We start from the raw sequence: 22,177 nt of genomic DNA, 5'->3' as shown, positions 1-22,177 counted from the left end.
TTAAGAAACAGACAAAAGGTCACTACACTACATGACTACAAATTTCTACATAACTACAAGTTTAAATGATTTATAATACAAAATATTGCCGAGAGAAAGAAAATAGTTACCCAGAAATTAATCAGTAATACCCATGCAATATTAATCAAAATTTCCTCAGACTTATTGTTTTGTAAAGAAATTTACAGTGTTCTAAAATTACATGGAAAAGAAAAGATCATAGTACAAATTTGAAAATAATAAAAATACAGTTAGAAGACTAACATTACTTAATTTCAAAACTTACTATATAAAGCCTTAAATAAATAGCACTCTTCAATAACAGTATCAAATAAAACAGTCATCAAATTAAAGCAGTAGTAGTATAAATCTATCTACACATAAGTGACTTCAGAATGACTCACAAATATATATTCAATTAACTTCAATAAAGATGCATAGAGAATTCAGTATAAAAAGGATAGTTTTTTTTCCACAATATGTGATATTAGCATAACTGACTACCAGTAATGGAAAAACTAGTTTTATCCTTTTATCACACTACAGCCAAAAGTTAATTTTAATTAGGTACTGAATACAATCATAAAAAAGGAAACTTAGAAATACTGAAGGAAAAATTTCAGCCGGGTGTTGGTGGCGCACACCTTTAATCCCAGCACTCGGGAGGCAGAGGCAGGCGGATCTCTGTGAGTTGGAGGCCAGCCTGGTCTCCAGAGCGAGTGCCAGGATAGGCTCCAAAGCTACACAGAGAAACACCGGAAAAAAAAAAAAAAAAAAAGAAATACTGAAGGAAAAATTTCATAACCCCAGTTATGTTACAGTTTCTTATACAGGTTACAAAAACCATAATATGTTTTTGTTTTTACTCAATCAACTGAATGTCAAAGGTAAAATTTTCTTCTTGAAAAACACTGAAAACAGAAAGGTACGACACAGTTTTTTTGTTTTTCGAGACGCAGTTTCTGTGTAACAAACAGTTCTGACTGTCCTGTAGACCAGGCTGGCCTCAAACTCACAGAGATCCATCTTCCTCTGCCTCTCCCAAGTGCTGGGGTTAAATGTGTATGCCACCACTGCCCAGAAGGACACATTTTGAAGGACACATTTGAAGAAGCATCTGCAAGTCATATTTACCTGGCAAAGAACTTATATCTTGAATATATAATGAGTTCTTGCATTTAAGTAAGAAAACATATAGGATTTGGGTGTGGTGGTGCATGGGGACATTTAACGGACAATGTTCTCCTATGGCTTATACTTCTATGTTTATTTTTGGCAAGGGTAACATAAATACATGTAAGGCTGAAAAAAAAAAAGATGATTTGGAACTATTCTAACTTCCCACTATACATTCACACTTGAATACTTCAACATTTATCATCTTAATCCCTTTATTTTTAGACAAATTCATTGTTTCTTCCCTTTCAGCTCAAATTCCCAAACTTACAGCTTCTTTGCTATCTCGGCTGTTTTGCAAACCACAGGGTAGTTTACTGCTTAGCAGCACAGGCTTAAGAGTCACTCAAAAACTGTGTGACTTTGGGCAAACTACTTTATTTCTCTGTGACTCATGATACAAGTCGATTACAAATGTTAAGAGCTAAGTCTGTCTCAGTAAATAAATACTATACTCAAAAGTTTTCTTCCTTGTTACCACAGTATTATTACTACTGTCTACAGCTGGCCTCAAACATCACAGAGAGCCACCTGCCTCACCTCCCGAACACTGGAATTAAAGGCAAGTGCCACTACACCCAGCTGTGCTCCATTTTTTTTTTTTTTATTCTTCCTTTGCTCTACTTGTATCAAGGAAGGCATTAAGTTCTGTTACCTCTTCCCAGAACACACTCTCTCTATTTCTGGTAACTAGTAACTAGTTTTCTTCCATCAGCCTTTGATTTTTTTGGTTCCTTCTAATTTAATCCCTTATGTACTATTATCAGGTTTATTTTAATTCTTCCCCAAAATTCCCATTTCCTATAGCAGAAAAACTCTGGGGCACTAAACAAGGGTGGGGGGGTGTGTTTTGCAAATTAATCCTGCTATAAAAATTATGATTGCTGAAAGTATCATGGCTGAGTTTTAGCCCTACAATTATCAAAGCATGTTACATTTATTAATATAAGAGCAACAAAATGTTGCCTTCCACTAGCGTTAGCAAATCTTAATTTTATCAGCAAACATTCCATGTATAGTCTGAGATTTGATTTGGTGTAAAATCACTAGCAAATTACAGAAGCTTGAGTTTCATTTACCTCTTAGGGCTCTACTTTCCAAATGATATATAAGGTCATCACTCTATGTTCATGGGCACAAAAGGTACCACTAACTGAAAGACTCTTTTCTGAAGAATCTAAAACAAGCAGTTATTCATGAAGTTAAAAATATTACTGGAGGAAATGGCAGAGGTTTATTTATGTCATTTTTAAATCTAAATTTAATTCTTAATTTTATGTGTATGGGTGTTCTGACTCCATGTATTCTATCTGTGCATCATGAGCATGCCTGGTACCCTCAGAGACCAGAAGAGGGCACTGGATTCCCTGGAACTAGAGCTAGACAGTTGTGAGCTACCAAGTGGGTACTGGGAATTGAACCTGGATCTTCTGTGGAAGCAGCAAGTGCTTCCAGTCCCTATGTCATTCTTGAACATCATTATTTCTGGAGTTGGTAATAACTGAATGGTGTGTATATAAAAATAGCTATAATCTGAGGTTCCCTTGAGAAAAGTTCTCTGTGACTCATTAACAATTCATATTTTGTTGACAGTGTATTACTACTAAATCTACTAAATGCTGACTACTACTAAAATGGGACCATAATGTGATATTGGCATATAAATGCAGCTATTCTCCAAAAGTAATTCTTGGAAATCTCAACAGTTAACATTTTAACATTTACCTTTTTTCTTCTTTTGCTCTCAGCTGTTCTTCCTGTCTCAAAACTTGAACCATTATAGACTCAAACACTCCACTTGTCAAACCTGTCAAACTTCGAGGTGTTGACCGGCGCCTTGTTGAAGTACATGCAGTTCCCTTCTCCTCCTCCAATCCATAATAGCCTCTAGATGTAACTGCTATCGTTGTCTTTTCTCTCAAGTGCCTTGGAGAAGAACAAGTCAATTCACAAGGTCAAATCTTCCGGACAAGTAATGCACCCTTTCACCAGTACCTTAAGTAGAACCTCTTTTGCTGACTTCTACAAAATATTTAGTTTCTTTGCCTTGTTCCAGAGTTTTATCTGTTCCACACAAGATTCTAACTTCTTTCACATAAATGTCACTGAGGGACAGTCCCTCCTCTACATTTAAAAAGTATCAGCATGAAGCATTCAAATTAAGGACTAAAACACTAATTCTATTAAAAACATCAATAGAAAGTTTTTGCTTGCAAGGTATCATACTGTTTATTGATGTATGAGAAAAATGTACAATGACATAAAAACGTTTTGGGAAAGAAGATTTTGGTAATAAACACTTTGGGGATATTATACGTAAGTGCAGCATTACAATATATAGCAATTATATTACATTTGTCCCGAGAGTAAGGAATTACAAGGCCCAAGGAAAACAGCTGCCTAGCAATAACAAACCCTGAATAAATGAAGTAGAGGTTCATTTCAATGTGTTTTTACCAAATATTAATTACTTATCAATACTAATGAAAGAGAACATATTAATAAAAAATGAATGAACAATGTGATGCAATCTGTCTTCTGACTGAAAAAATTCAGAATTTAGAACTCTAGAATTCCCTTCAATCTTAATATCAAATGTGTCCTTCATGATATTTTTATTAATTCATTGAGATACTGGTTAAAAATAGCATCCCAGCAGTTCACTTAATTGTGCACAAATCACCTTAATGAATTTGGATTGACTTAAAAAAATTATAATAGGCCTAGGGATGTAGCTCAGAGGCAGCAAGCATAAGACCAAAAGAATGATCTACAGTACGACAAAAAAAAAAAAGTCAATAAAAACATATTTACACTAGAAAAGGAAACACTACACTGACCCTGCAAAGTTTTAAAGGATAGTCTAACTACTGATTTCTAGACCTGTATCCATTATATAAACAGTAATTATTAAAAAATTCAGGGAAAACATCTCTTCTACCTTTGTAAAATATGCCAAATCCTCTGAAAATTTCATGCATTATTACTACAATGACAAACTCAAGTCAGCTCTAAAATCAACCACTCAAAATACTGCATAATAATTTATATGAGGATTTTCCTCCCTTGGAGCCCCTCCCACTTTTGGAAGCTCTCTTCTTACTTGTCCTTCATAAATATACATTCCCTCTATTTAAATAAACCACACATAAACCACACGCCAAAAAAAAATTTATATAAATTAAATGTTGACTGTGGATATAGTTCCTTGTTTCCCTAAAAACTGTAAAAAAGTTCACTGAAACATAAATCTTTACGCTATGAGATACAATCAAACCCCTTCCCTTCTTAAACTGTGTTCACATCAGTTTACGATTATAAATTAGGATAACTTATCACTCTTACCTTCACTGACATTTGGATCCCATGAATAGAGTCTACTAAATTACCATACTATTGTTTTGTTTTGTTTTCTGTTACAAGGAGATGGCACTAACTGATTTAGCTTCTCATAGGATAAGAACATTAGTTTTCTAATAATGAAGAATTTGGGCTCATCTGGTGTGCTATTTCAAGCTGTTGTTACCTTTCTAAAAAATTAATTTTTTAAATTAAAATTTTAAATTTATTGTTTGCTGGGGCACATGCCATACTACACCTATAGAGATTAGAGGGTTGCTTTCAAGTGTCAGTATATTCTTTCTACCGTTAAACAAAATTTTACATTTATTTATTGTCTGTATACACAGGCAATAAATAATGTGAAGGTCAGAGGACAACTTCAGAAAGTTGGTTCTTTCCTTCCCCCCACAGGGGTGCCAAGGAACAAACTCTAGTTACTAGACTTGGTAGCAAGTACCTTTAGCTGCTGACCCATCTCCAAGGCCCATATTACATTAACTAATGTACCAGAGAATATAAACCATTCATCTAATAAGACCAGGTATGTATATGTACATACATTGAAAAAGACATCATTGTAGCTAAGTGTAAAAAAGTTTTTGAGTAAGATATATTTAACTTACAAACATCACAAATATAAACAGCATCTAGAAGTATGTGTGCTTGTGTATACATGAATCCTAACTCTTAACCTAGGCTACTACAAATGCCCATGACAAGGCTTTTTCCTTTCATTCTGCTCTATCGATACAGAAACCTGTGCAATACTTTTAACAGTTACATGGAGTAGGTCATTACCTTACTGTCTCCTCCAAAATCTTCCAGTTATACTTAGAATATATTTGACATTCTTATAACCTCTAAGACCTAATGTGATATGGTCCTTACCTCAAGGCCCCTTACCCTTTCAGTGTTTCTAAGTCTTCTGCTCTCTGCATTCCAGTCAGACTTCCATCTATTCTCAAGCCACACCAACACATCTACTTCTCTAGAATCTTTGTGCCCCATTCTCCCATAAGAATATACTCTTCTGCAGATATTCGTGTGCAGGTCTGTCATTTCAACCATGTTTCAAAGGCCACCAAATCTGAGAAGTTTTTCTCTGATCATGATGTTTAATAACAGCTCTATGCTCTTATATTGGTTTGTCTTTATTTTACTTATCACCACACAGTATTAATGAACATTTATTTAATAATTGTCTATCCCCCTCCCACTTGACCCCCTCAAAAAGCTCAAGGATCTATGCAAAATAGGAGGCAAAAAGACTGTAAGAGCCAGAGGTGATGGATAATGACTCCAAGAAAACAGTATCTTTGAAACACAAGACTGAAGCATACATGAACTCACAAGAAACTGGCAGCATGCACAAAACCTGTACAGGCTCAATTCAGACAGGATCCCAACACTGAGGAGAAAACTGGACTACAGGCTCCCACCCCCAACCAAGAAGCTTTCTGCAACTGATATCTGCTAGTGCTTCAGGGTAGGCCCCATGCCCAAGATAAGTTGGTCAACACAAAACAGATTCAATAGTATTTTTTTTTTTTTAGACCTTTTTGTCTCATTTTGCTTTGTTTGGGCATTTTTTTGTATTATGATCTTTTGCTTATATAATTTGGTTTCTGTTTTTGTATGGGTTTTTGTGTGTGTGTCTGCTTCTTGATTTTTGCTTTTTTTTTTTAAAGAGAAAGGAAGGAAAAAGAACATAAAATTGGGTTTGTGGGGAGGTAGGGAGGATCTAAAAGGGGATAAACATGATCAAAATATATTGTATGAAATTTTTTTCAATTAAAAAAATAATTATCTAGCCCCAACCAGAAGGAAGGGTCCAGGAATATAAGGGACTTTTCTCCCCTTATTCACTGTACTTCTGTCCCCCAACCATAGTATGTATATATGTGTACATATGTGTGTACAGACATGTTTAAAAATCTTCCCAATGATATAAGCCATACTTTTTCACATTTTTCAGTTACAAATATATTTAAAATTTAAAACGTCAATCAATGTCTTTGCCCATGGTAAGAGTCCTGATTAAACATGTAATTTGGTTTTTATTCATTAGAGAATAAAATGCCATAAACTAAGATTAAAAAAAATCTCACCTCACCTCAAAACAGCAAGTGTCCTATAATCAAGGACTATATAAACACATTAAAAATGAGTCTTCCCTTTAAAAACAAATAAAACAACAACCCAAACTCTTTTCTTCATATGAGAAAAATTATTTCACAAAATCAATGGCAGTAGTTTGAAAACAATATAATGCCAACTATACACAAAGCCTTGGCAACAATTATAGGTGACATCATTTCTATTGTTTTTTCTCCTTTAAAGCATAAATGTTTATGCTAATACATTCTGAATCTCAGAATTCAGAGACTAATTCTACTTACAATTACTGAAACAAGTATTAACAAGAAGAAAACTGATGTTTAATAATTGATACTTAAAACTAATATAAACTAATATGCTTGATATTTACTAATAATCAACACAGATACTGCCTCTTCTTAAAAACAGATATTTAGGAATGTTTCCATTATTATGTGAGAGTTTTTTGGTTGTTATTATTAAAAGCATTGTGAATTGTCATTAATAGTACAACTATTTGTATGGAAGTAGAGTTCAAAAGTAGAGAACATATTTAGCATGCACAGGCCCTGTGTTTACTCAACACACACATACACACACACACATACACACCTACACACAATCTCTCTCTCTGTAATTATAACCTAGAAATGAAATTATCTAATGTTTCTTTCATATGCTATATGAAAGTTTCACTTTGTTAACTCAGTTCATTTTAAAAAACATTAAAAATTCAACTATAACTAAGCCCCAAGTTCCTAGCAAGAAAGGACATGTAAAAAGACAGTGAGTGACAACGCAAAGACTATTTACAAATGTGCAGGCAAGGCTAAGAGAAAGCTAGGAAGAGATGATGAAGTGTTCCTGCATCAGCCACAACAAGGAGTTATTCCCATTCTAAGCCTAAAATAGGAAGAGAAGGGAACGGGGAATAGTTACTAGACCAAGAGAGCTGTAACTAAAGAAGAGAGCCACACAATGACTAAGCATAGTTACTGACAACCTGAAGACCAGGAAAGAGGAAGATGTTAAAGTAAATACTCCTACCTCTCCGTCCTCCTGTCAGTGCCTTCCATTGGCTGAACCCAATCAGAAGTCAGGGGACAAGGCAGACCAGTTGATGCAGTCCTTAGAAATCAGCCTCCTGGGGCACAGAGCAGAGTATACAAGGGTGGAGAATGCATTTGGAGAAGCATATGATGACTAACAGCATAGCACAACCTGAGTATTAGTTTTCAAGAACAACTGAATGAAATTAGAAAAGACAGAATTTACTAGGGACTTCAACAAAAACTTAGGCACATTTGATAGATAAGCAATGTAGTCATTGCAGCTGGCAGTGTACTCTAAATTTGAGTATCTTTATAAGCTCTGAACTGCACCAATCATTAAAACCCAGTATCCAAATAAACCTAGCATAAAAGATGTTTTTCAAGTATCTCAACAGCCAAGTATTAAACCAAACCTTGACACACAAATCACAATGCTCTCATGAAAATAATTTTTGTACTATTAATGCTTAGAGAAATTCTTACATGCCATTTATAAATAAATATAAGCATACTATAGTATACACATTCATTTCCCCCTCTCCTCCAAAGATCAGGCTATAAAAGTTTAGAGACCTGAAAATGTTTTGGTGAAACCAATCATTTTATGCAAATAATATATGCTAAAAATAAAAAAAAAGTTTGGAGATTACTGCTTTCATCTTTAAACTACTTGATATCCAAGTTTTTTGGTTTTTTTTTTTTCAGAAAAAAATCATCTGCAAGAAAACACTAACCACAAACTATTACTTATTTTCTACTGTTCTTTCCCTTTTGTTTCCTTGGTTATTATTCTTACTCCCCTTGAAATTCTCAGCTCATCCAGAAAAGTATGTCAGAGCAAATGAAAGTCGAGACAAGATAATTCAGCTTCTTTTCACTAGTCATGAAAAAAGCTGCAACTCAAAATGCCCTTGGCCAATGATCTTTCTCTTTCATTTAGCATCTCTAAGTCTTAGCCTAAAGTCCCTCTGCTCATATACTTCTACTACTAAAGCACTGATGTTAATAACAGAACAAAACCTTGCATTTTATTATCTAGCTATAAACAACTGGGTCAACCTATACTAAGACTACGTTTTTGAAGGTAGTTCACATCCTCTTTTATTCTCCACAGCAGCCACCTCTAATGCCATTATTATGTAAAAGCTTCACCCTATCACCCACTAGAATTTAGAAAGGTAGTTCCTAAGTAAGATATCCACTAATCTCTGCTTTTGAAAATGCAAAGCAAAATGAATTTAGGCATGTCATAATGTTTCAGTAAAAATGTCTCTGGTCTAAAACCAATCAAGGTACAGATTTTCAATATTTGTATTTCATGAGTTCTTCTATACATTTCTTTAGCATAAAATCATGCCCAAGTTTGATTAAAAACAGCCACTCCCCTTGAAAATATTCAAACCTAAATTGCTAGTCCTTTAGTTTACACCTCAATCTACTAGAACATGGCAAAGGCCCGAACATACTCCACTAAGCCATTCTTCCCAATGCTTCTGCTTTGAAACTAAAGGGCTATTTTTCAGTTTTCATTTTACTCAAGCTCTCTATCATTATGGTCACTCTTTTCTCAAGATCATTAGCTGTAACTTAACACAATTAAGACTTTTGGGGATACAAAAGTAGAGGGAATATCCATTCATACAATTCAAATTCATTCAGATATCTGCTTAACAATAAAGATTCAACAACGAACATACTGACAATCTGTATATATGCAATTAAAGGTATATATATCAAAGATAATTGATATATTTAGATAGAAACAATGGAGACAACGCCAACAAAAACCTAAATATCCGGAAAGTCCAAAAGGAAAACAAAGAAATTTGAGTTAGAAATAGTTAACATTTTTGAAGTGGCAGTTGTATAACTAACTAGAAAAGTTCTATGGACAGAAACAAACTTTTAAAAGGGAAGGTCTTAAAATATTGATCTAGAAATCTTATGGTAAGTAATGCCATGGAAAATAGGTAATGTAGCTAGAGAAATAAATAAAGAAATATAAGCTCTAAAAGCATAAATGAAGGAATTACCTACAAAATCAAGGGAAAAACCCAGCAAAAGAACACTGAAAAGATGGGTTAAGGAATAACTTAAAAATGCAAAAAAGGAACCAAAAGTTTAATTGTTAAGTGACCTAAACTCGTAATTTTCTAAGTAGACTGAAAAAGAACAAAGTAAAATCCAGGGATTGAGAGAGCATTCAATCATTAGTCAAAGTTGAGACAACTTGAGTAGGAACTAACTGCAAAGACTCTTCAAGCTAAACATTTCTGTGCCTTGGGCATTTTCTGAAACAGCAGCAGATAAACAAAATAGTACTCAAAACTGAAGACTGGCCACTGTAAGCTTTTAAAACTATACACACATTTTGCTTAGAATAAAACTATGTCTTGATTTTGTTTATTTGAATTTAAGATTCATTGGTAAAAATGTTCTCTAGTTTTATATAAAAATGTGTTTGGAAAGTGCCTTACCAACCTCAACAAGTTTAATTTTTAGTTAGCTAGGGCAGGCAGCTCTTCCAAATATATTACTACTACTTAGAGCTATTCCTTGCCACACAGAATAATTCAAGAGGTCTCAGTGCAGGCAGAACATAAACAAGCTCATTACTAAGGAGTTAATAACTCATTGTACAATTATGTTGGTGCTATCCAAAAGATACTTGAGGCAGGCAGATACCTTAGCTTCCTGGCCCTGGCTCTTCTCAACAAGGCTCTGAAACAGATTATAAATTTAGGAAGCTTTCAGATTTAGATAATAACAGCACAAAGACACACAGGAAAACCCATCAAGTTTTGCCTTTGCCAACATCTAACAAGGTAACAAGTCCTAACAAAGATATAGGAACCTAGCAAAGCTAAAAACAAAAAAGAGAGAGAAAAAAAAAAAAAAGAGGATGAGGCTATTGAATATTGTGATATCTACAGAAAACACCTAATGCTTCAACTGTTCTTTTCATCTTTCATTTCACAAATGGGAATAATACCATTTCTATTCTCTATAAACCAGCAGTTTATGTGGTTTTCTCATATATTTCTTGTGCCAATGGGCCAACATATGGGTTTTTACAAATGTTGAATCCATTGAGTTATTAAAAGACACACTTGTTATAGAAAAATAGAAGAAAAGCAACTAACTGGGGGGTGGGCAACTTGTCTTGGCAGAAGACTCATGTTACCAGATAGTACAGAATTTTAGGGGCCAAAGAAGTGGCTCAATCAGTAAAAAGCACTTGCTTTGCAAACATGAGGGCCTAAATTTGACCATGTGAAAACCCACGTAAGAAAATCTGGGTGGGGCGATATATACCTGTAATCCCAATACTGTGGAGACAGGAGGGTCCCTGGGGCTTGCTGGTCAGCTACTCTAGGCCTGTCTCAAAAAGAGGTGCGCAGAGTTCCTGAGGATGACACCCAAAATGTCCTCTGGTCTCCACACACATGTGAGCAGAATGCACATGTGTATATAGTCTCTGTGTCTCTGTCTGTCTGTCTGTCTGTCTGTCTGTCTGTCTCTCTCTCTCTCTCTCTCTCTTTCTCTCTCTCTCTCTCACACACACACACACAAATAAAATTAAAGTCACAAAAATAAATATATCAACGAATGAAGAAAGATCAGCATCAGATGATCTTACACTACAGATGTTATCATAAAAATAGCATTTCAAATCAATGGAGAAAAGTGATGTAACAATTGGCTGCACATGAGAATAACAAAACAGCTGGAATTCAAATTCATTTCCTGACTAACAAATCTTAGATCCATTCATTTTTATTTCATTTTATTTATGCCTTCATTCAGCATTAGTTAGATGCTTTATGTAGTGTGGCTGGGTACTGGTACAACTGCTATAGTAAAGACATATACAATCAAAGTAAACAAACATATATGTAAGTTCTAAGTTATATACTCTTAGTTCAGTCAAGAATAATTTCTCTGAGGAAGTGACAGGGGAGCCAACCATGCAAAAAGCAAAATCAACATAGCAAAAATAAACAAAAACCTTAGGAATATATGCTCAAAATAAAAGACCAAGTACAAAGTCCATGAGGTGCAAAATAGTTTAGGGGTGGTGAGAAGGCTCAGCATGTAAAGTGCTTGCTGTCAAGCCTAACGACCCAAGTTTGATCCCCAGAACTCATGTGGTGGAGAGAATCGACATCCCCAGCTTGTCCCCTGACCTTCACTCTAGAGCCACAGCAAACTCACCCAAACACCAAATAATGGAAAGAGTGGTGGGTTGGTGTGTAGGTGGTCTGGCAGGTATGTAGGAAGAATAGTTAAACTCTTTAATATACCCAAAATGCCAGTGAAGCACTTATCTGTAAGAGTACTTATTGATTTTAATGGCTGATGGACAGAAAATGAACTCAAAGGAAAGAAGAGAAATTAGGAAACTACTGGCTAGAAATGACAATGGCTTGAACTTAAGCAACATGACAAACACTCAATCTCATAATTGATATTTTTAATAAGGGAAATAAATGAAGTGAAAGAAACTTGAAAAAGGCTTAGCAACAGTAAAACTATAACCACTAACACAACAAAACAAGCCACAAGTACAGGTTTGAACATGTCTGAAATGGTTATTAGATACCAATTAGATTTAGGAAACAATTGTGGCCTCAAAACAGTAAGAGACCCTATGACTGGTGAAAAGAGATACTATTTACTTACTTATTCAAGTGTGTACGTGTGTGCAACACACATATGTGTGCAAGTGCCATTGCTTGTGTGAAGGAAAGTGGAGGGCAGAAGTTGACATCTGGTGTGTTTTTCTTATTGCCTCCACCTTATTTTTTAAAACAGGACTCTCACTGAACCCGGAGCTCTCTAACTGGCTAGACTGGTTGGTCTGTTGCACTCCTCAGCATCCTCCATCTCTGCTTCCCAGTACTGGGATTAGAGGAATACACTGTCACACCCAGTTTTTATCTGGGTGCTGAGATTCTTAGCTCATACTTTATCCCCTAAGTCAATTCCCTAGTCAACAAGACTTCTTAAGAAAATTTTACTTTGTTCTTATGTCATTTAGCTTTTGCTAGCAGATACACATACCATTTCTTAAATTAATGAACAATTAACAATGTAAACATTAATCATTGGATTGCTAATTATTTAACATACATGAGATACATTTAAATCACGTTCTTAGTTATTTTATGTGTTTTGTATACTCTATCTAGTCTGGAACTCACTATGTAGACAAGGCTGCTCTTGAACTCAGAGATCATCTCCCTTGGCCTCCCAAGTGCTAGGATTAAAAGCATGTGCCACCATGCCTTGCCTATGTCTTTATTTTTTTTTATTTTTTTAAAGAATATTGCAAATACTGTCAATTACAACTCTAGGTCACTAACTGGCCCCTGTTCCTTGAAATTCCTTATAATCTTTTCCTCCCCAGTCTTTCTAGAAGTAGAAAGACACCTTTGTCACAATCCCTACCTCTTTTGGCAACACAGTGCAGTGGTTAAACACTAGCTTTTAAACCAAACCACCTGCAGTCATATACAGGCCACTAATTAGCCTGGCAAATTAATCTTTTAGTGCCCCATTTTTTTTTCATTTGTAAAACTACTCATTTTTTAAAAAAAGATTTTATGTGTTAGTGTGAGTGCCTGCATGTACACATGTGTACCGTATGTGTGTCAGTGCCCAAAGAAGCCAGGAGGTAGAATTGGACCTCCAGAACTGGAGTTCCAGATGGTATGGAGCTACCTGATGTGAGTGCTGCAGACTGCACTGGGATCCTCTACAAAAGCAGCTAGAGTGTTTAATCCCTGAGTCATCTCTCTGGCCTTTCCATAATTATCTTAAGAGCTACGGGAATAGCAATGTATATAAAGCTCTTCAAACTAGGTAGCAGTGATGACAAATGTTAACTAGTGTTAAAATATGTCAAAATGTAACTTCAAACTTTTACTGGGATTTTGTATACTAAAGGTTTTAACTTATAGTTCTTTACAAATCATGGCATTGTTGATAGCATCTACTCAGTTTTTAATGAGTCAGGCTGATTTAGTTAAATGGTTTTTTTCTTTCTTAGCAGCTCTATTAGCAGCTCTATTTTCTTATTTATGTGAAGAAATCCCTGACCAAAGCAACTTAAGGAAATGAGGATATTTGACTCACAATTTGAGGGTACAGTCCATCATGGCAGGCAAAGTATGTCAGCAGGAACATGAGACAACTAACTAGTCACCCTGGATCCACAGTCAGGAAGCAGAGGGAAATAAATGAATGCTGCTTCAGCTCACTTTCTCCTTTTTATTCAGTCTAGACTGTAGCCCACATTAACCATACACTACGTTCTCTCTTTCTTTTTGTTTTTTAGATAGGGTCTCACTACATAGCTCACACTGGTATCAAACCTGAGATTCCCCCTGCTTCTACCTCTCAAATGTTGGTATCAAAAGCAAATACCAACATCTCCAGTCCATACTACTTTTTATCATATACACACTTGTCTGTCTCTGTATGTCTGTCTGTTAATTGCTCCCTCCCTCTTTCTATAATATGGACAGCTGAACCCACCAGCTATCACAAAGAAGCAATTGCTACCCCACCCACCCCAGGTAGGGAGGGTCTCACTCAATTGCCCAGGCTGACCTAACTTCAAACTTGAAGTTTCTAAAACTGTATCCATTCCTTGAGGAAGAAAGTATGGAGCTTCTTTTCAACCTGACAAGTAAATTACAGAATTCCTTTGTTCTTAAAGAGCCACCTACTTTTTAATTTCAAGTGAATGTTCACAAAATTAAATAGCAAACCAAGCAGAAAAAGTCCCTGTGCTCATAATTTATATTCTGAGAGGAGAGAAATTTATATATAACATAAACTGAATGACATTATGTGCTAGGTTGCAAAACAAAACAAAAATCTATTAAGAACAAAGTGCATTAAATTGATAATGACCCAGAAGAGGAAAATTATTTAAGAAAAACAGGAAATTCTAGATATGGGTAGCATCAGATAAGAAAATAAGGGAGTCAGGAGCAAATATATTTATAGTATATTCCCAAATACAAGCACAAATATTCAAAGCAAATATTAAACATGTCTTCAGTTTTGTTATTTTCTAACATTTTTATCTTCAAATTTAAAATATTCAGATACATCAAAAATGTTTTTGTAACTGCAGGAGAAAGTATTAAATAGCCTGTTGCCTTCTGTGTAAATGAAATGGGCTCTTTCTTTTTAGGACAAACCTGAGAAAATATTCTGAACTGTCTCACTAGGAATTATTTACTTAGTAAAAGAAAATATTTGTTGTTTTCTAGTCCTTTGGATTTTTACCTGCCTCCACAATCAAGCACTAGGATCTAAGCATGCTCCACCAAGTCTGGTAGAGTATTTTAGGTTTTTTGTTTGTTTGTTTTTCAGGGCAGGGCCTCATAGAGCCTAGCAGGCTTTGAACAGCTGATTCTACCCCTATCTTCCAGGTGCTGAAATTATGGGCTTGAGTATTCATGCCTGTCTGAAAAGCAATTTAAAAACAAAAATATGAGCCAGTAGGAGTGCTTGGCAGGTAAATCTGACATCCTGAGTTCGATTCCTAGGACACACATGATGGAAAGTTGACTTCCCTGACTTCCACATGCTTGTTATTGTGTATATATGCACACATACACATAAACATACAAATAAATACAGTAAGAAATAAACATAAAAAATAAACACAACACATATGAAGTGCTCCTTGGAAAATAGTATTCTGAGTGCATATTTAGTGGAAAAGCTTTTTTTTTTAATGTCAACCAAATGAGAATATATGCTACCACAAAAGTCATTTACTATGCTAATAAATTTTAATTTCTTTAAAAAAAATACTTGTACATGTGTGCATGTTTGTGTGTATGTATAAGTTAGTGCAGACATGCATATGCAGGCCAGAGATCAAGGCTGGGTGTCTTTCTCCATCTCTCCATCTTACTATTTTGGCAAGACTTACTTTATGTGTGCAAGTGTTTTACCTGCATGTATGCATGTGCACAGGGTGCATACCTGGTGCTCATGAAGACCATAAAAGGACACTGGATCTTCTAGAACTAGAGTTATGGATGGTTGCAGAGCCACCACGTGGGTGCTTGGGATCAAACGTGGGTCCTCTGCAATGGCAACAAGTGTTCTTAACTACCAAGCCATCTCTCCAACCCTTTCTTACCTTCTGTTTTAAGGCAGGATCTCTCCCTGAACCCAGAGCTCACCATCTGGCTACACTGGCTTGCCAGAAAGCCCGGGGGACCTGCCTGTCTCTGTATCTCCCCACCTCTCTCCCAGAGCTACCATAATCCAGGTTTTACAAAGCCTTGGAGTTCCAAACTCAGGTCCTTATGCTTCCTTTCTGGGGAGGTATTACTGACTGAGCCATCTCTCCACCCCAATTTTTTCCTCTTAAATATTATTTTTGTACAAGAATGTTTTGTTGTGACATTTCCAAACAGGAATATAGTGAACTTGATCATATTCGCCCTATCACCTCTGACTCCAGCCTTTCACACACCTAGTAATCCAACTTTTACTTTCATGATATGCCCCCCACCATCCTACAAACAAACAAACAAACAAAGAATCATATGATAACTTGTCTTTGTGAGACTGGCATAGATTAGAAATTTTTTTCAGTTGCTAACATGCTAACCTTCAAGCCTTTGCAAACTAAAGCTGTAGATTTTACAAATTAGGATGCTATCATTTGAAAGAAATTTCATCCTTAGCAAATGGGATGTATCTGAAGAGGGCTATCCTTTGGGAAAAGAAGATCCCAAGCACATTTCATGTTCTAAATTACTAGTTCAAACACGCCCTGCACTGCTTTTCACTGATTTTAACACAAAAGTCAAACCTCACAGATGAGCAACATTTATAAGGTAAAGCAGTTTTGTCTTCTATACTCACTCTTTTTAATATTTTCACAACATGAAATGAGAAAATGTGAACTCTAAGACTCACTAACATTTATAAAGGCATAAAAACACTATCAGAAGAGTTATTTCTAGCTGGAAATACTTTCAGATGTCTGTACTCAAAACTTTAGACAGTAAAATTTGGATTCAATCCTTAGTACTAGCTATTCTGTTTTTGGTTGCAAGTCTAGCCTTTAACAGCTAAGCCATCTCTCTAGCCCTACTAGCTAGTTCTAAATCGTTAAAACTACATCTAGAAAACCTTTTTCTTAGCATGAAATTAGACAAAAAAACTATATACATGCCTCTGCAGAAAAATTAAGAATAGAAAGACAAATTAAACACCCAGTCTTACTGTGTAGTTACAAATACCTACTCTAAGCATGCCATATTACCGCCCTGATTATTCATTCAAACCCAACTTTTTACCTATATAGTTTATTCAAAATTATAAATATCATATATATGTGGTTTTTGAGACAGGGCTTCTCTGTGTAGCTTTGGAGCCTGTCCTGGCGCTCACTCCTAGCACTGCATAAACTGCATGTGCTGTAGGACTACACAGTGAATTCAAGGTCAGCTTATAACACTTAGGAGACTCTGGAGAAAGAAAAAAGAAAGAGGGTGTGTGTGGGGAAATCTAGCAACTTTCTACCTGGCAATAACCGAAATTATTATTTTTGTTGATTTTCCATGTTTCAAAGTATATACACTCCTCAATATCCTGAGACCTAAGCATGAGTAATTCTAGAACACTTACTAGTCTCAAGTCGGAGACCATATAGTTAAAGGCTTGGGTAGATAATATAACCTACCACTGAGATTTATTAATCTTTCCCAATGAAAGCAAAACAAACAAACCTCAGGTAATTTAATAAGAACTTTGAAGACTTGTAATATTATACAAGATTATGGACAATGAAAATTATATTATTTGAGTGATTCTAATTTTAAGAAGCTAGCTTAAAAATGATCTGAAAGCTAAACTACAAATATAAAATGGAATAAACTTCTTCCTGAAGTTGTTTTTCTTAGGTATTTGTCCATAGTACTGGAACTTACAAACATACTGACAGGTTACAAAGGAAAACATACGGTATTCTACCAAGGCAATTTTGCTATATGAAATCTACAATATTCTCAAGTATTTTCGATTAAAACAGAAACTTTAGACAATACAGTGTACAGTACTGAAAATAATACCTTCTATTGGTATCATAATACACTCTTTCTAGCCTCACTACTGCTTCCTATCAAGCTGTCCAGCTTTTAATATATGGTATACTCATTTTAATCACAATCTTTCATAATTTTTCTCTCTCCCAAAAGACTGATAAAGAAAATCAATTCTCATATTAAATTCTGCTTTGGTACCCTCATCCAACACTGTATTCTTCTGTCTCTAGATCTGTGTTTTCTTCACCTATCTACCTGAAGAAACCAGACAACGTTTACCAACCTATCTTGAGGATTTTATGCACGATCTAGTATACAACTGCTCAAATACTTATTCAATGAGATCAATTTCATCAAACTCAAAACTACAATGTATTGAATAAAATACAGTAAGGTTTAAACTTCATCCCTGCCCCAACAGCAGTAGTTATACCAACTCTACATACCTCTAACACGTTAGAACACAGCTCATCACAGTATTCCTGAAATATGCTCCCATGGAACACACAAGAGTACTTTATTTACAATTTACAAACTAAGCCACGATTTGCCAATCAACCTCCATCAAGTAATTGCTTTTCTCAATTTGGAGTAGAAAAACAGTTAAGGTCTAGATAGACTCTCTTCCATAAGGGGGCTTCTTTCTGTAATTGTCTTAAGCCTTTTAGATCCTTCAGAAAAAAAGCAAGTGACATATAACTACATCAAAATTTCAGTGTGCTGTTTATATAGAATTATGCCATTTAAGTGCTCTGTCAATGGAGCTATTTTGAGAATCACAGAGTATGCTTTACCTTTTATGTGTGCACACCTGTGTATGTGTTTTTTAATTTTTTGGAAATAGGGATCAATACATGTCTTACTGAGTTCTTCTATTTTCATCCCACATTTAAACATTTTTAGGGACTTTTCTAAAACAAATGGCAATTATAACTAGAATTATATGCAATATCAAACTCTTAATATTCTATAGTTCTGAACAAGAGACAAGTCCAAATTCTATTACTAAACAGTTCTATACTTTGGATTCTCTTGAGCGCCTATAAACCTTCCACTTTTTCATAAAAGAAGATAACAGAACTTGGTAGGAGCGGTTAAACTACTCAAAATAAGTCTCTCTCTCTCTCTCTCTCTCTCTCTCTCTCTCTCTCTCTCTCTCTCTCTCTCTCTCAAATCAGGTTTTAGAAATTAAAAGAACAGACCTGAGTCTCAATCTTACATCTGAAAGAAACAACTTAGTAACATATAAATTTTGTTTATAGGTTTCTATGTTTAGCACTATTATAAATGCCAAAAAGACACAAGCCAAAACAATTGAATATACTCAGGTTCTAATATTTTCCTCCCTTCCTGGATGATCACACTACATACCTTCCTGTGGTATAGATATGATTTTAGACCCATACTAAAGCATACAGAATTGTTTGTATTTTCTAGAACTGTCATACTTTGCATTCACTGAAGTTTACCATTCTGGAGTGTCCCTATATAACTCTCCTGAAAAATCCAAGAACATGATTCAACTCCTTTAAGAATCACTTGAAGTATACACCCTCCTGAAGCTTAAATTACTCTTTCCCCGTCTTTTTTCCCCTCACCTGTCATCCCTACTCTCCCCTCTCTCTTAACTTTAAGCCAACTTTCTCTAAATTTTTGGCCTGTATATTCATTATATAATTATTATAACAGTCATATACAATTATTACTTTAAATGCTTCCATACCACTTAGGGACAAAGAGCTGATGTTTTCATTTCTTTGCCCTCCTCCCCACCCTCCACTCCCCACCCCCATTGGTCTTTTTGAGACAGGGTTTCTCAGTGTAGTCCTGTCTGTTCTGCAACTTGCTTTGCAGACCAGTCTGGCTTCCAACTCACAGAGATCTACCTGCCTCTGCCTCCTGATGCTGGGATTAAAAGAGTTTACCACCACTCTTGGCTTTGATGTTTTCAAGGACAATGCCTAACTCCACTAACTAGAGAAATATTTGTACCATTAACTAAGGTAGCCTAACATTTTCACTGTATGGATGAAGAAACTGAGATTTGTTATATGTTCACAGCACCTGTACTACTAGGCTGTTCTCTAATAATAATAAGATATCCTCTTTATCTACTGTACCCCACCAAATGCTTGCTGGAAAGCTCAACAGTATGTGTAGCAGCTCAAGGAAAAAAATTTTTACATTATTTATGGAAGGAGATGTATCCCCACAAGCCAAAGTCAGAACAACTTCAGGAATCAGTTTCCTCCCTGTACCACATGAGTTCCAGGGATCAAACTCAGGTTCTCAGGCAGCAGCTGCCTTTACCCACTGAGCCTTTCTGCCAGCTTCATATGCAGCAACTTTAAAGTCATCTTTACCATTTGAAAGTAATAGTTAAGTAGATGTCTGAGAAATACAGATCAAAAGACAAATGAAAACAAGTACTACGTGAAACTGGCTTAATTACTAACATAGCATACATTAATATATTCACAAAGTCATCTATTTCCTGAAAATCATAACCACACACACAGTCTGTAGAATACTGTTCTAGAAAAGATTTATATATCTAACTTATATCCCAAGCAGCTGTAGCTTTCACCAAGTTCTGCCCACTCAAAACACTTATTCAGTTATGACTCAGATTTTAAGCTAATATAAATTTTTTTAGTATCCACAAATATAGTCTAGCACTTATAAAATATTTGCATACATCAAATACTGTTACAAAAACATGAGAGACTCAAATATTTATCTATTTGAGATTATCATTTTACTTTGCTACTAAAATGCAAGACTTTTATTTCTTTTGGCTAATTAATCAGATATATATAATTTAATAAATTGACAACATTGTAAGTTTAATTTCTAAAAGTAGACACTATTAGATCACAAGGGAATATTTCTGAGCACAAACCACTGAGCATAATGATATTTATAAATTTTTATACAAAGGAGAAAAAAATAACTTGTTTTTTTGGAGGACAAAGATTTGTTATATGCACAGTAATTTGGAAATAGCTACAGTTTAGCTATATCTCTATGTTACTTTCTAGAACTTCCGTGCAGCTATCTATCTCATTCTACATGCCTGTTTCTCCATCTGTCTAACTAGATGGACTACAAGAACTCTACTGTTCCTTCTGTGTTTAAAATCCTGTGACATCAGTTTGGGGTATATTTAGCTATTTAAAAATAATGACCTGTGGGACTGGAGAGATGGCTCAGATGGTTAAGAGCACATCCTGCTCTCCCAGAGGACCAAGGTTTGATTCCTACCACTCACTTCAGGTGGCTCTCAAACCACCTGTAACTTGAGCTCCAGTGGATCTGACAAACTCTTCTGGCCTCCAAGGACAACTGAACACACACACACACACACACACACACACACACACACACACACACACACTAAAAATAATCTTTTTTTTTAAAAAGCTTTTTAAAATGATGGCATGTGAATAGACTGTTTTTTAAGATGTACTACATTTGCCACAATGCACTGTAAAGATGAGTAACAAGCACAGTAATATAAATCACCCAATAAAAATATTAATCTACAAAGCTAATTTGTAAATAGCTAACCTATTACCAAATAATTCTACTTTACTGAAGAATGCAAAAACTTTAGTTTAAAGAGAATTTGCTTTCTAATGAGCTAAGCACTCACTATATTACTCTTTTAGTGAAATTAGTCAGCAATAAATGTGAAAATAGTAAATGAGCATCCAAAGACAAATGAAAGATACATTATTTTACATATATACAATGCCCAGGTTCAGATTTGAGGCAATATTCATTTTCTTGCACTATTGTGATTAATACATTGAGTGACACGACCAACAGTATTGACTTCATTTTTTAAACTTAGTCCTCACAGCAATTTTCTGAAGATGATACTGTCCCCAATTTATAGGCAAGGAAACAGGTCAAAAAAGCCAGTCAGTTCATTCAACTAATAAATAGTCAAACTCCTATTCCAGGGGCTGGAGAGATGGCTCAGCAATTAGCAGCCCTTAATGCCCAATCAAGTGGACTCAAGTTTAGATCCCATTACCAAGGAAAAAGCCCATAACCTCAGCTCCAAAGGAGAGGAAGACAGGAGGCTTTCTGGGGCTTGCTGGCTTCCAATCTATAGGAAAATGCAAGCATGATGTTCATGGAGGGGCCATGCCTCAAAGGACATGGTGGAGAGTGACAGCAGACACCAGACACTTTCTTCTGGCTTCTGCTTCATGAGCATTTGCCCACACATGCAAGTGTACACACACACTCTCTCACACACACAAAATAAAAATTCCACCTTCACTAACATTCCTAATATTTAAAGATGTTTCTATTACTGTAACTGGGCTCATGTCCACTATCTAGTGATTATTGTATAAAATACCTTAGTCTTAGTGTCCTATGTTAACTTATTTTCTCTTCCTAAAAGGG

General features: G+C 35.4%; 1 protein-coding gene across 6 annotated transcripts in view; it reads right to left on the bottom strand.

Annotated features, from left to right (window-relative positions):
• The window catches only part of Kiaa2026 (KIAA2026 ortholog), a 73,229-nt gene that overhangs the window by 49,565 nt on the left and 1,487 nt on the right, over nucleotides 1-22,177 (bottom strand). For 4 of the 6 annotated variants that reach the window (XM_027406422.2, XM_027406421.2, XM_027406423.2 and 1 more), the window contains exon 2: nucleotides 2,902-3,102. The exons of 1 other annotated variant lie outside the window; for it this stretch is intronic. In XM_027406422.2, coding sequence (XP_027262223.1) covers nucleotides 2,902-3,102 — 201 coding nt within the window. Of the gene's footprint in view, nucleotides 1-2,901; nucleotides 3,103-7,662; nucleotides 7,760-22,177 lie in introns of all 6 variants that reach the window. One more of the 6 variants, XM_027406426.2, reaches the window with a different exon arrangement.

Source organism: Cricetulus griseus, chromosome 3, assembly GCF_003668045.3.
Source record: "Cricetulus griseus strain 17A/GY chromosome 3, alternate assembly CriGri-PICRH-1.0, whole genome shotgun sequence".
Lineage (NCBI taxonomy): Eukaryota > Metazoa > Chordata > Mammalia > Rodentia > Cricetidae > Cricetulus > Cricetulus griseus.
The sequence above is the reverse complement of the archived record's forward strand: the minus strand, read 5'-3'. Positions and strand labels throughout refer to the sequence as shown.